Source organism: Sarcophilus harrisii, chromosome 1 (genome assembly GCF_902635505.1).
Source record: "Sarcophilus harrisii chromosome 1, mSarHar1.11, whole genome shotgun sequence".
Taxonomy (NCBI): domain Eukaryota; kingdom Metazoa; phylum Chordata; class Mammalia; order Dasyuromorphia; family Dasyuridae; genus Sarcophilus; species Sarcophilus harrisii.
Window position 1 is genome coordinate 256,998,885 of NC_045426.1, and position 12,997 is coordinate 257,011,881.

A 12,997-nucleotide genomic window follows, 5' to 3' on the forward strand; every position below is an offset into this window, starting at 1 on the left:
ATTATTTTTTCTACCTTTAACACTAAATACTTATACTTTGATACTTTATTATGGCAAAAGAGTGACATTAGCTTCTCAAAAACAATTAAAGAATGAAAAGTACGGTAAGTACAAGGACCTAGAATGGACCCAGCACTATATTTGTTTAAGAATCCATCTAAAAACATCAGAGAGGCTTATTACAAGATCGTCCACAGGGAGATGTATTTTTTGGCTATCGCAACGTTTAAAGATCATTTGTTTTAAAAACATGGAGGGGTTTCAATCTTTTATCTTGATTGATTAGGAGTCATATCAATTAAATCATGTCCTTTAATAATTTACAAAAAGGAAATTTTGTGATTTAAAATTAGAATTGGCAAAGAGAAACATGAGAATGTTTTACTGCCAACTTAAAGCACCTAAAACAACAAATACAAATATTTTTAAAGTTTCATAATACCAATAGTTTCTATCAGGTTAAGCAACAAATCTATTAGGTTGAGACATGCTTTCATGTGGGAAATTGACTACTATAGATAACAAACTAAGACTTCAGCCATTTATGAGGCTTTATTACAGTAGGTCGGATAACAGATACTATTGCATATTTCCAATTACAATCCCATCAGTGATGTTTTACATTTAGCATCACGTTTCTTACCTGTGGCATGTTTTATCTTGTCTATGAATCTTAGTTGAGACATGTGATTTCACTATTGCAGAAATTCCTGGTGAAAAAATTTCCTTTATCAAGAAAGAGAGACAAGTGTTCTGCAACTTTTAGTCTTATGGGGTTGTCTTGAGATTAGTTAAGTGAATTGCCTAGTCACACAGCCAGTATGTGTTGAGAGGTGAGACTTGAACCCAGGTCTTAAACTCAGTTCAACTTTCTACCAATGTATCAGACTCGCTCTTGGTACATATAGCTGACAGTTTTTAAGTTAAGCTCATGAGAGAATGGATCACAGTCATGGGATTCTATTTTCTTGTTAAGGAATCGAATTTCTTTTTCTCCAATAAGTTTTACATTTTTAGTTTTAATGTTCAACTCAAGGATCCAGCAGCTGTGAAATGAGTTCTTGAGGAATAAATAAAAGGTTCCAAAGGCTCCTAATGCAATCTTGAAGCCTAACTCCAGAGACTGAATTTATTGATTTTGCTCTTTTGCCTCTTTGTAAACCTAAATAGTCAATTAGTCAAATTAATTCACAGGAGGTATATAGGGGCAGTAAGTTATTATGTTTACACTTTCTTGTTATTGAAAAATTTCCTAATCTCACATCAGGGTTCAAAACACAAATCTTACACAGGAAATAGTAAGGAAAAAAAATTCAACTTATACATGTAATTAAAAGTTTAGATATGGTAAATTTGAAAAAAGGTAAACAAAATGAAATGTACTTAGCAGAACGAGATATTGATTCAGATAAATTGTGGTATATGAAAATTATGGAATATTACTGTTCTGTAAGAAATGACCAACAGGATGATTTCAGAAAGGCCTGGAGAGACTTACACGAACTGATGCTAAGTGAAATGAGCAGGACCAGGAGATCATTATATACTTCAACAACAATACCAGATGATGACCAGTCCTGATGGATCAGGCCATCCTCAGCAACGAGATCAACCAAATCATTTCTAATGGAGCAGTAATGAACTGAACTAGCTATACCCAGAAAAAGAACTGGGAGATGACTAAAAACCATTACATTGAATTCCCAATCCCTATATTTATGCACACCTGCATCTTTGATTTCCTTCACAAGCTAATTGTACAATAATTCAGAGTCTGATTCTTTTTGTACAGCAAAATAATGTTTTGGTCATGTATACTTATTGTGTATCTAAGTTATATTTTAATATATTTTAACATCTACTGGTCATCCTGACATTTAGGGGAGGGGGTGGGGGGGTAAGAGGTGAAAAATTGGAACGAGGTTTGGCAATTGTTAATGCTGTAAAGTTACCCATGTATATATCCTGTAAATTAAAGGCTATTAAATTAAAAAAAAAAAAAAAAAAAGAGATATTGATTCAGAGCCATGAATACCAGAAAGCTTTGATACCGAAACAAAAGACTGACTGACATACATACATCTTTATAAAAAAATTCAAGGCAAGGATAAAACAAAAATATAACTTTTAACTAAAGGTTTAAATTTCAGCTGAATAAAGGAATATACTGCAATAATTTAAATACTACTTGAACACTTACTGTTTTAGGGCACCACAGAGAGCATGTACAATACAGTCACTAAAATAAGCAAACCCAATTTAGGGAATACATAAAATGAACAGAATTAGGAATGTATTAGTGGGTTTGTTTCCACTTGACTCTGTTTAGAAGTAAAATAGAAGATAGTAAAAATCTATCTCAGATACTTATTTTCCAACTGATTATGGTAAGAACATTTTCCTTAAATCTGGGGGGAAAGGAGGAAGAAAGAACTGCAAGGAATCTTTTACTTATCACATCATCTTCTGTACCAGGTGTGACTTCAGATGTGTCAATCAATCTATCATTTACATAATCTATGTAATTGTACTGAGAATAAAGATGTGTATCCCAAAAAATTAAGTGAAATTAGGTATTATTCTGGAAAAGTGTAAAATGAGAATGGTGAAGGAAGAGGGTAAAAAAGGAGGAAGAGTGTGGTGGAGAAGAGGGATGAGAGATATGTCAATGATAACTGAATTATATGTCAATAATTTTGAAGTTTTGAATAATTAGTTTTAGGCATTTCACAAAGCAAGTGAGTAACCCATGAAAAAGATGCATGATTCCATGTAACGTCAAATTTGTATTAAATGACCCAAAAAGCAAATATGATAAATATATAGGCCAAAGTGGCACTGTTTGCCCAAAAAATATACAGTGATTGAGTACATGTGGAATGTCTCCTCTGCCAAACTGACTCTAATAAGAGGTTCCAAAGGAAAAGTAAAAGAGAATAGATTTTTATCATTCATTGTCCTTTAACCTTCAAGAACATCAATATAAGCAACTCTAACTCAAAATAATTAGAACAAACTGCTATGAGCCAGAAAGTGTTGGAACCAAGATTTCCTTCTATATACTATTTAAAAGGACTACACGTTGTTTTTTTGGGGTGTCATCTCTTTAATATATAATTTTATTTCTGGTTATAGAAACAAATGCTAAGAGGAGAAGCAAAACTTCTCCCAACCACATACATCAATTTTAGATAACAGATAACAGAACAGTTAAAATAAATGAAAAAAAAAAAAAAGTAGAAATTTTAAACTTTGTTATAGCTTTAAAACATTAACGTCTGATACAATTAGAAATCACATTCAGATCTCAAATTACTTTAAAAAAAAGTATGGCTCCTTATAAAAAAAAAAAATACTGTATCCCATTTGAAATGAAAACACAGGTCTAACCTTAGATGCTGGTTTTTCCATCTTTATGATAGTCCTTTTTCCTCACCACCCTGTTAGCTGGTTTTTACATCTTTCTTAGTTTCCCACAATTCATATAAACAGACCAGTTTGTTTTTCCCCCCACAGATAGTGAGACATTACAATATGACCTAAAATTTACATCCAATGCCATAGACCCAAGCTCCCACTTTACAGAGACACCACCTGCTTTTTAAAGCACTGATTATCAAACAAGTTGTGAAAAACACTTTAAACAGCCACTGTAAAAAAAACAACAACAACAAAAAACACACACACATATGCACACATTCTCACACTCAAAAGTATCTTTACATGTTTGGATAAGAAAAAAACAAACAAATAAAAGCTGGCTTTATCTTATCCATTCCCTTAAATTAAGTGCCAAACACTCAGGCAGAGGAAGAGACTCTATATGTAGCATCTCTTTAGTCATTAAGGGATATTTGAGATTCTGTTTTCTTGAATTTAGCCAAGCCCATAAAGATATTCTGAAATCTACAATTTTTTTTTCTTTCATCTAGTCTTTTGTGATAAAGAAAATAATGCACATAAAAGGAGAGAAAATTTGAGAAAACTGCCTTTCTTGAAAAACAAAAAAAGTTTTTTAATTTAAAAAGTTCTTCCAAATGTATTTAAGATGCTTAATATCTAAACCAAGTAATTTTACTGGTTAGAGAATAATGCTACTGAATCTAAGGTCATATGTTCCGGTAGAAAAAAGAACAACTTTACTTAATAGCCAGCCACTGACTTCAATAACTTCAGTAGGCTCACACTTTGTGCCATACGTCATAAAGGCTAATGATTGAGAGAGTATGGCTGGTTCAATATACCCCATCACAACAAATGGAAACTCACTGCCAAAGTGCACCATGGACAGACCCGTGTGTCAGAAGCCTCTTTGCATATAAGAACATCAAACACTTAACACAATGAACTCTCATCTTCTGAATGTAGCTGATACACATATAGCTATATATCTTACTAAAACACATTTGAAAATGCCTATGCTGCCAGAGTAAAGAAGCATTCCAGAATTCAGAAATGTTTTAGCTTCTTTAAAAAAGCAAAACCAAACCAAAACTTTTCCACCTATTAGTTTAAAAATAAAGGTCATCTTTGTATGGTAATTACCATTTTACATTTCAGAAACATTACAATAGTCCTGATTTTTTATGAATTCATTTTCAGAACTCCTGTGTCATCATCTGAATATGGCTAATATGCTACAAGGTAAGACATCAAGAAGTAACTGGTTGACTTCTCAGTAAAGTAGAATGGGACAACTCAGTTTGATTTATCCTAAAGCTACTAAAAGCTTGTAAGCTTGTCTGTAACAAGAGAATAGAAAAACTAATCATTTTTGAAAATGGCACTTCTCCCATAAAATCAAGGAAGTGGCTTTAAACTGAAAATTTTTTTCCTAAAGTGCTGGAGAAAAAATTGGTATGGCCATTGTTTAAAGGGATGAGAAAGATATGTGGAAATGCCCAAAACTAACTAAATCCTAGGAAAAGATTTTAATTGGGTTTCTGGAAGAAATACAACGAAAATGCTTGAAAGTCTTTCTATCCCTACTGGAAAAGTTCCTCACTCTTATGAGTATGCCAAGTTAGTTAAAACTTCTCCAAACATCATAAAATGAAATTTATACTCAAAGGGTCAGAAATGCAATAAAAATGCTAATTACACAAAACATTTTAAATGATTAGCTTTAGGGGAAAACATCACAGACAAATTAAACTTCAGGGATAGATTTCAGTCTCTCCAGGAAAGAAAAGGAAATAGAAATATCACTTGGAGTAGTTGCTCTTATAACTGCCAAGTCATATTTTCTGAGTAGAACTATAACATCCTGTTTATAGTTTGCATGTAAATTCAGATGCACAAACACCTAGTTTTTCAATATTAATTAACCCTGCTATCCTTTCTTAACTTTTGAATGTACTTTTCATTTGTCATCATCAGAAGGAACCAGGAAAGACTATTTCAACAATTATGAATTTCAGTGATATGGTATAAAAAAATAATCTAAAGGGACCCTAGGACTCAGCTATTCCAAAAGTGCATTCTCTTTTTTCTCTCCATGTCACTTTATAGGAGATATGAATTTGAAGGATGGTTATAAAATCTCTCCCATTAGAAACATAGCTTATATATCCAGGATTATATGGAATAAAGGGAAACAAGGGGATCTCTATTGGGTCAAGGAGATACAAAGGGACAAACAATATAGTCCTATTAGATAAGAGAAAGGATAAAGTTACTGGACACAAAAGTCTTAAGGACAATATCAGCTCAATTCTCCATTCCCTAAACTATATATACTCTATATATTACATTCTCCTAGGATTAGTGCCTGGTTTTCATATCTATTTGTATAAAAGAAATGTAAAGTACCATTTACATGCAAAGGGTATACTAATACAAACATATACATCATATTTTATATACATATATTTGCATATATGTATATGTGTATGTGTGTATACATACACATGTATGTTTATCAATGTGTTTAAAAAGAGAATCTAGAACATAAATGTGAGGGAATTTATTTTCTGTTCTTTTAATGAATTCATGGCTTGTTTCTGAATAAAGGGGGTTAGGTTAGGAAAGGGACGTTAGAAGATCCTTATATCTTTCCCAGCAGCAAGATTTTAAATAAAGTTATTAAAAAAAAAAATCTCCTTTCTTCAATCTGAGACTTCCAACACCACATCCTAAATAAATTAATGCCTTTAAAAAATTAAATCAAAATTATACCTCAAATTTTCTCTTTAGCTTAAGGAATTGCTTTCCCAACATGCCCAGTGAAATGGCTATTTCAGTGTGCAGGTAAGAGGGAACCTTAATGGTTAGGTAATGAACACCATTCTTCCAAGTAATTGGGATGGAAATTTTGCTATAACTGTACTGTGCTAAATAGGATCCTTGAGGCAGATGTAATGTGCCATGAAACAAGCAGAGAAGACCCAACAGCTGCTTCAGTGAAGTCAAATAGATACATGAGAGGAGTTACTTAATGGATGTTGATCCAAAGAAAGCGATATCCTGACCAAACTCCCCCAAACTGAAGCAGGAGCCTGGGATGTGAGGTACACTCAGGGAGCATAGGCATTGTCTCCCTGCATGAAATTATACACCACAATGGAGAATTCTTGTAATGCAACATTTCTAAGTTATTTACTGACCACTAAATGTAGTAATGTTTCATTTTATCTGAAGATAAAATCTAGAAAGTTGTCGTATCAAACTGAGAAGAGATACAATGAACAGTAAGGATGAACAGAACCATATCCTGAGCATTAAAAAACAAAAACAAAAACCTGATACTGAAAAAAAGTTATGGGGAAAGAACTCTTAATGAGTGTCATAAATATAAGGGCAAAATTCAGAAATAGTGGGAAGTAGAAAAACAAAGTGATTCTGATTAAGTCAAGACACTTCCTCTGGAAGTTTATTTAACCTTTATCTCAAGATTAAATGAATCTCTGAAGCACTCGTGTCCAATGTATATAACAATTTGGTCTCTGTAGCAGCAAGAAAACTAAAATGCTTATTAAATAGCATTGTTCCTAGGTGATACTAAAGACTATTCACAATAAGGTTATAGCTAAAAATTCTCATAAGAAAAAACACTAAATTGTGGATTAAATAAACTAGGGCTTTAATTTCTATTTATGTATCATTGAGGTATAACCCAAGACAATGATGATGACACCATTTATCATTCATATAGCCTTTATATTTGCAAAGTGTTTTACAATCATTTTGGCCAGTCATTAATAATGCTCTCTTTAGCAGAGAGGTACAAGAAACAGACATATGCACAATGGTTGTTTTAAAATATTTTTTAAAAAATATCCAGAGGGTACAGAATTTTCCTAAAGTAGATATTCTCTCAGAGGAAGAGAGGCAAACAAGATGCTTTTTTGGTTCAAATTCTGCTTGTTTAATAACTAATAGAAAGAAGACTCTTCTAATGCTTTTCCACATTTAGCCAAAATTTGTATGAAAGGTAATGATATGAAACCTGCTGTGGGTTTCAATTAATATGACTACAAAGTAAAAATACTTATAACATTTTAGAAAATACAAAACAAAAAGGCTCTTATCAGAACTCTCCAAATTACCACAACTTATGCTGAATAAAAAGGATGTAAGGAAAACTAAGTTTCTACTAAAACCAGTTGATCCCACACACCACACTCTGAAATGTCAACTTCATGGTAGTCTTTTAATTATTTTGAAGAAATAACAAAAGTCAGATGAAATCCCATTCCACTCTGCCCAAAAAATACTCCAATGACAATTAATGGAATATGTCTCGTGGCCTTACGACTTAACAAAGTTGTCATGCAAAATGCTTGTACACCCATATAGTAGTCTAAACAACAACGTCACTTATTTTGAATAGTATAAGCATGCAAGCATAATGATTGTGATATTCCTTTCACTTCTAAAATTTTTCTTTTGCTGTTTTATTTATTGGAGGAGGGGAGAAAGAAAAGGGTGGGTGGTAAATGATAGAAAAAAGGCTCAGTAAGCACTTAAAATCAATCACAAAACCACCTGCCCTCAGGAAAATTGACAGGACATTATTCCAGAAGTAGAAGTCACTATTCATTCTACATTTTCTTTATTCCCATCTATTAGTTGGAAATGCTTCCAATCTCTTCTCTGAGAAATGGATTTAGATCACCTTAAAATGCAATTCATCCAAGGGGTAAAGCTACCACTAAACAGTAGACAAATTTGAAAGTACTAGTTACTATTGTAATGGATATGACAGAGAAACAAACACTTATAAGAAGAAAAAGTGTGTTTGGAACACTATTTTGGTAAATTTCAATGATTTTGTTTTTTTAAACTAAGGCAGTTCTCCCAATTTGGAGGACGGGGGAGATATTTTTTTTTTCCCCAAACCAAATGAGGGAATATGTGTGTATGTGAGTGTGTGTAAAATTTAAATATATATATACATACATGTTTATTTAAAGAACTCAGATAAAATAAGAGAATGATGCATCTGAGTTCCCAACAGTCATTTAAATTATATTTTATATTCTGCTTAGAGGAAAAAGAATTGAGATTTGGGCAAAATGTTCTAATAGTTTAAAAAAAATCACTGAGTGGGGGAAAAAAAAAGAATGTTTTTTGTTCTGATACAATAGATGGATATTGTTCTGATAGAAAGAGGTAAACTCATGGGACAAAACATTAGATTAGTAAACTCCTTGAGGTTAAGAATTTATATTTCTTCTGTATCTCCCCACAGTGCTTAGTATAATGCTCTATCATGTGTAGATTCAATAAATAATAACATAAAATTACTGACCTTTGGTGCTTAACATTAATCACATATTGATTACTGAAGCATAACCTTTGGTTGTGATGCCTTTAATAATAAAAGAAGATAGGTGATAAGTTTCTACAAATTGATATCCAAATACCAACACACAGTTAAAAATTGTCTACCAACTGTTCTAAGGGCTTGTCAATTGTGAAGAACTGTTCTTAAATATTCCAACATCACCACAAAATACATTTAAGGAAAATAAAGAGGAGAATGAATACATTTAAGCTAACTGGTAGAATTCTTTTTGGAGGAAGGAGAGAGGGGTGTGTGTGTGTGTGTGTGTGTGTGTGTACACACTTTATTTAAGTATGTTTTCCTGGATTCTTAAAAATTAAAAGTTCTTTATATGTAAATTTCCTGCTTTCTTTTCAGATTGGAAGCAAAGAAGGGGAGCCATAAAGGGCAAGAGGCAAATGTGTACACATGTACCCGAATGAAAAAAAGACAAAGATCAGATGAATTCCAGAATTGGAGCAGCACTTATTAAACACATTTAGATATACACTATTTTTTCCCTGCCTCAATCCCAAATGATAAAAGGTTCCTTCCAGGAATTTCTAAAGCCACCACACATCCCACTTTGGCATTTCTGCCCGATATCTTTGCCACAAATACTGGCTTAGAAGATATAAGGCAGTTGTTTCCTGCCTATAATCTAAACCTTTCTAAAGTTATCATAAAATAAAAAAGATTTTGTACAGGTAATGATTTCCCCAATGCCAAACACTTTTCTCCTGACCTCTTTCCTTTTTATTTCCTTCACCATGCAATTCTTACAGAAGCTTAAGGTGCTAAAAATCTCAAGGGGAAATTCCTTTCATTGAAAATCTGTTTTTCTCTTACCCTTCTCACCATCTTTTTCCCTTCTAGTTGTGGACCAACCATTACTAAGACTAAATTTGTACAGATAAAGCAGATAAAATAAACTATGGGAGCAATAAGTTCATATGAAGCAAAAGACAGAAACAAAAACAGTTAAAAATAATACATAAGCTACCATTTTCTTCTAACCTCTCAACATGAGTGTTCTCTGAAGAAAATCTCAACTTGGAAAGGAGAAAAATCTGTGATAGCCATGCTAACTGAAGATCAAATATAGCTCCCACCACCTTAAGCCCTTTTCATCTCCTAGGCTATATATAAGAAATACTTAGAACGAACAAACACCAATTACAGATGATTAAAAAAGCAATTGGTGGCCCTAAAAATTCACTAATTACAGATCCACTAACCTGAACAAGGCCCTGGCTTTATTAGTAACTGAAGTTGTTAGTGCAGAATGAAACCTGCCTGATAGCAATTAATTCACCACTCATCCTTTTTTCATTCTCTTTGTCACCAGTCTAATATTTCTCTGTCTCTCTCTCTCTCTCTCTCTCTCACACACACACACACACACACACACACACACACACACAAATTTAAGAAAATGGAAGTGTGGAATAGAGCATAATTTATCATCATTAAAGGTGGGGAAAGTATCTCTGAGAACAACATTGCTGGTTATCTCATTTCCACTGCTCTGAAACTTTTTTCATATTTAATATTGCATGGATGTCAATAAAATTTTTGTGGCTGTGGTACCTTTTTAAAATTTAGTCACATATACATTTTTTTTTCCTTTATTGGGCAAAACTGAGCATTTCATAAAGGGCTCAGTAATTTTTTTTTTTTAAGAGGAGCCAGTTCCCTCTGATCCTGACCGAAGAGAACACACAACAGTGTAAAGGGCATTTGTGGCAGAGCTATTTTTCCTTAGTGTCTCTCTTAACAGATCATCTTCCTCTTAAATCTCTGAATTAAATTTCAATGGGTTCTGACTGCAAATTGTTAGTCTCTAAAGTGGACTTAATGCCCATTGTTTTAAATATATTTTTTAAAAAGTTAATTCTTTTGTTTTAAAGAAGAAAATTACAGGTTAGTTCCTAATTCCTATGAAATTTTCTTGTCTTTGTCTCATATTTTATGGGGAAGTTTTGAACACTATTGCAGTTTTTCTAACAGGGCTTATAGAGATGACCCAAATCTTAAGACAATAAATTGGTTGGAGGAAGGGAAAGGTGGTTTTTGTTTCCCTCCACCATTTCCCTCCAAAAAGAAAAAGAAAAAACATTTCCTGATACTTCAGTTTTGTGTACAGCATTTTTTTCTCCTCATGATAACTATTAGGAGAAACAGCATCAAAATATTTAGCAAATTAAGATACTTTTCTAACAGAAGCATTCCTTCATCTCTCATGCACACTGCTCAGGAAAACAGATCGATAAAATCTGAACAGATGATAACATTCCATATGTTTCTACCTCTTTTCAACATTCCTGATATGGCTGAAACTGCCAACTGTACAAGTTTAGAAGACATTTTCCAAAGGAAGATAAATTTATTATACTGAAGCACTTTGTTTGCTTCCCATCTTTAGAAAACACTTTTCTTTCCTTCTTTCTTTTTAGCCACAAAGCAAATTCAGGCAGGGTGATTTAATCCTGGGAGAAGATGAATACCATTAAGCAACCTCATTATTTGGGAAGGTAGTTTCCATTACCTTGAATTGACCCCAAAGATTTTGGTCTTTTAGATAAAGGAAATATTTTTGAACTGCAATGATAAGTTGTGAAACAAAATTGGAAATGGGTAAAATTTAAATAAAAAAGATTAAGATTATAAAACTGCATCCAGCTATGCTGAGAATATCAAGTCTTACATTAGGTCATGGGGAGAACAATTCAATTTTTTGTGAAACATCTGAGAAATCTCTGCTCCATTTTCTTTCACATCAAGTGAGCCACATAGTTCTGTCTATGAACATCTAGCTATAATGGAACATTACTACTAATGCAGTGAAGACAGCACAGAGACTCAGTTCTGATTAACATTCACTCCAAATACTAAAATCTGTATATATTGTTATAATGTAGTTCATCAGCTTTTCACCAATCTTCCAACCAAAGGACTTGGATCAGTTCTGAGGCAAATACATGTTCTAATACAAGAAGCTATCAAAATTTCCCCTAACATGACATTAACAGTTATAGCTGTGGATTAACTCCATGGTGTGATTAATGCATGCATCATGCATGTAAAATTAAAAACAAAAACAAAAAAGGGGGCGAGACATTCCCTCAACTTTTGTCCAAGATGCATATAGGCTTAGCTTAAAAACAGATGGTACAAGTCTGAACAAAAAGCAAGAAACATTGTGGTGTCAAAACCAAACCAGTTAAAAATAATACTAATATCAATACCTTCTCTTTTGCCTTTCTATGAAAAAAGACATTTATGAAATAACAAATTGGTCAATTTCTGTTGTTCTACCCCCTGGTCCCCACCCCAACAGCCTCTTCTCAACCTCCTACACATAAATAAGAATTCATTCTAAATACAATTATTTTTCTTTAAAAGGATTGTTTGTTGGGTACCATACTACTTTAATGCTGTCACTATGATAACCTGTGTCAGACTTCTTGTGATGGTCAAGGCTGCTTCCTTAAGAACATCAATGTCAAACTCTGAGAGGCAGCATTAAGGCATTGGAGAAATAAGGAACCTTCTTCTTGTGGAGCAGATATTTGTGATACATTCCTTGAGATACTGAACTGCAATCTCTTCCCCAATCTTGAAGCCGGGGAAAAACAGGAGGTGCTGGGAAAAAAAAAATTCCCAGCAGTCATACAATCAGTTGTCTGTATTTGTTTATGTGGGTTTTTTGTTTTGTTGTTTTTTTTTGTTGTTGTTTTTTAACTAAAAGGTATGGAAGAGAAAAACAAAAGTAAAGGCTGAACTGAATTCCAGGTACAGGTAGATGGAAGCTTTTCCCAAGCTTTTTCCAATCTGTTTGGCACCTCAAGATCTGATGAGCTGTGGAGCTTTCTTTCCTATCTCACGTTAAGATAAGTGGCTGTTTAGGCAGTTACACTTCTGTTCTACCATTTCTCTTGATGGGCCTTCTGCTCCACCTACATTCCAGCTCCTTTCCCAGGTACTTCATTCACCGGTTCCTTGCCCTTGTGGGGTTGTAGATGTGATAACCCCTGCCTGTGCCACAACAGTTCCACTGGGTTCCTCCAACCGAGGTCTTTTGACATCTGGCTCCCCTGAGGAGGTTGCTGAGTCTTCAGGGCCCACTTCACACACCCGTGTAACCACCACAGGAGTGGAGGAGCTAGCCTGGGCTGCAAGAAGTTGCAGTGGATTTGTAAGGGCTGGGAATGGAAGAGACATAAATTT

At 33.6% G+C, this 12,997-nt stretch overlaps 1 protein-coding gene across 1 annotated transcript in view; it reads right to left on the reverse strand.

Annotated features, from left to right (window-relative positions):
* Positions 1-3,098: 3,098 nt before the first annotated feature.
* FOXK1 (forkhead box K1) overlaps positions 3,099-12,997 on the reverse strand; it is a 124,967-nt gene continuing 115,068 nt past the window's right edge. The window contains exon 9 of the mRNA XM_031941038.1: positions 3,099-12,972. Within this exon, the coding sequence (XP_031796898.1) occupies positions 12,755-12,972 (218 nt within the window). The 3' untranslated portion in view covers positions 3,099-12,754. The remainder of the gene's footprint in view (positions 12,973-12,997) is intronic.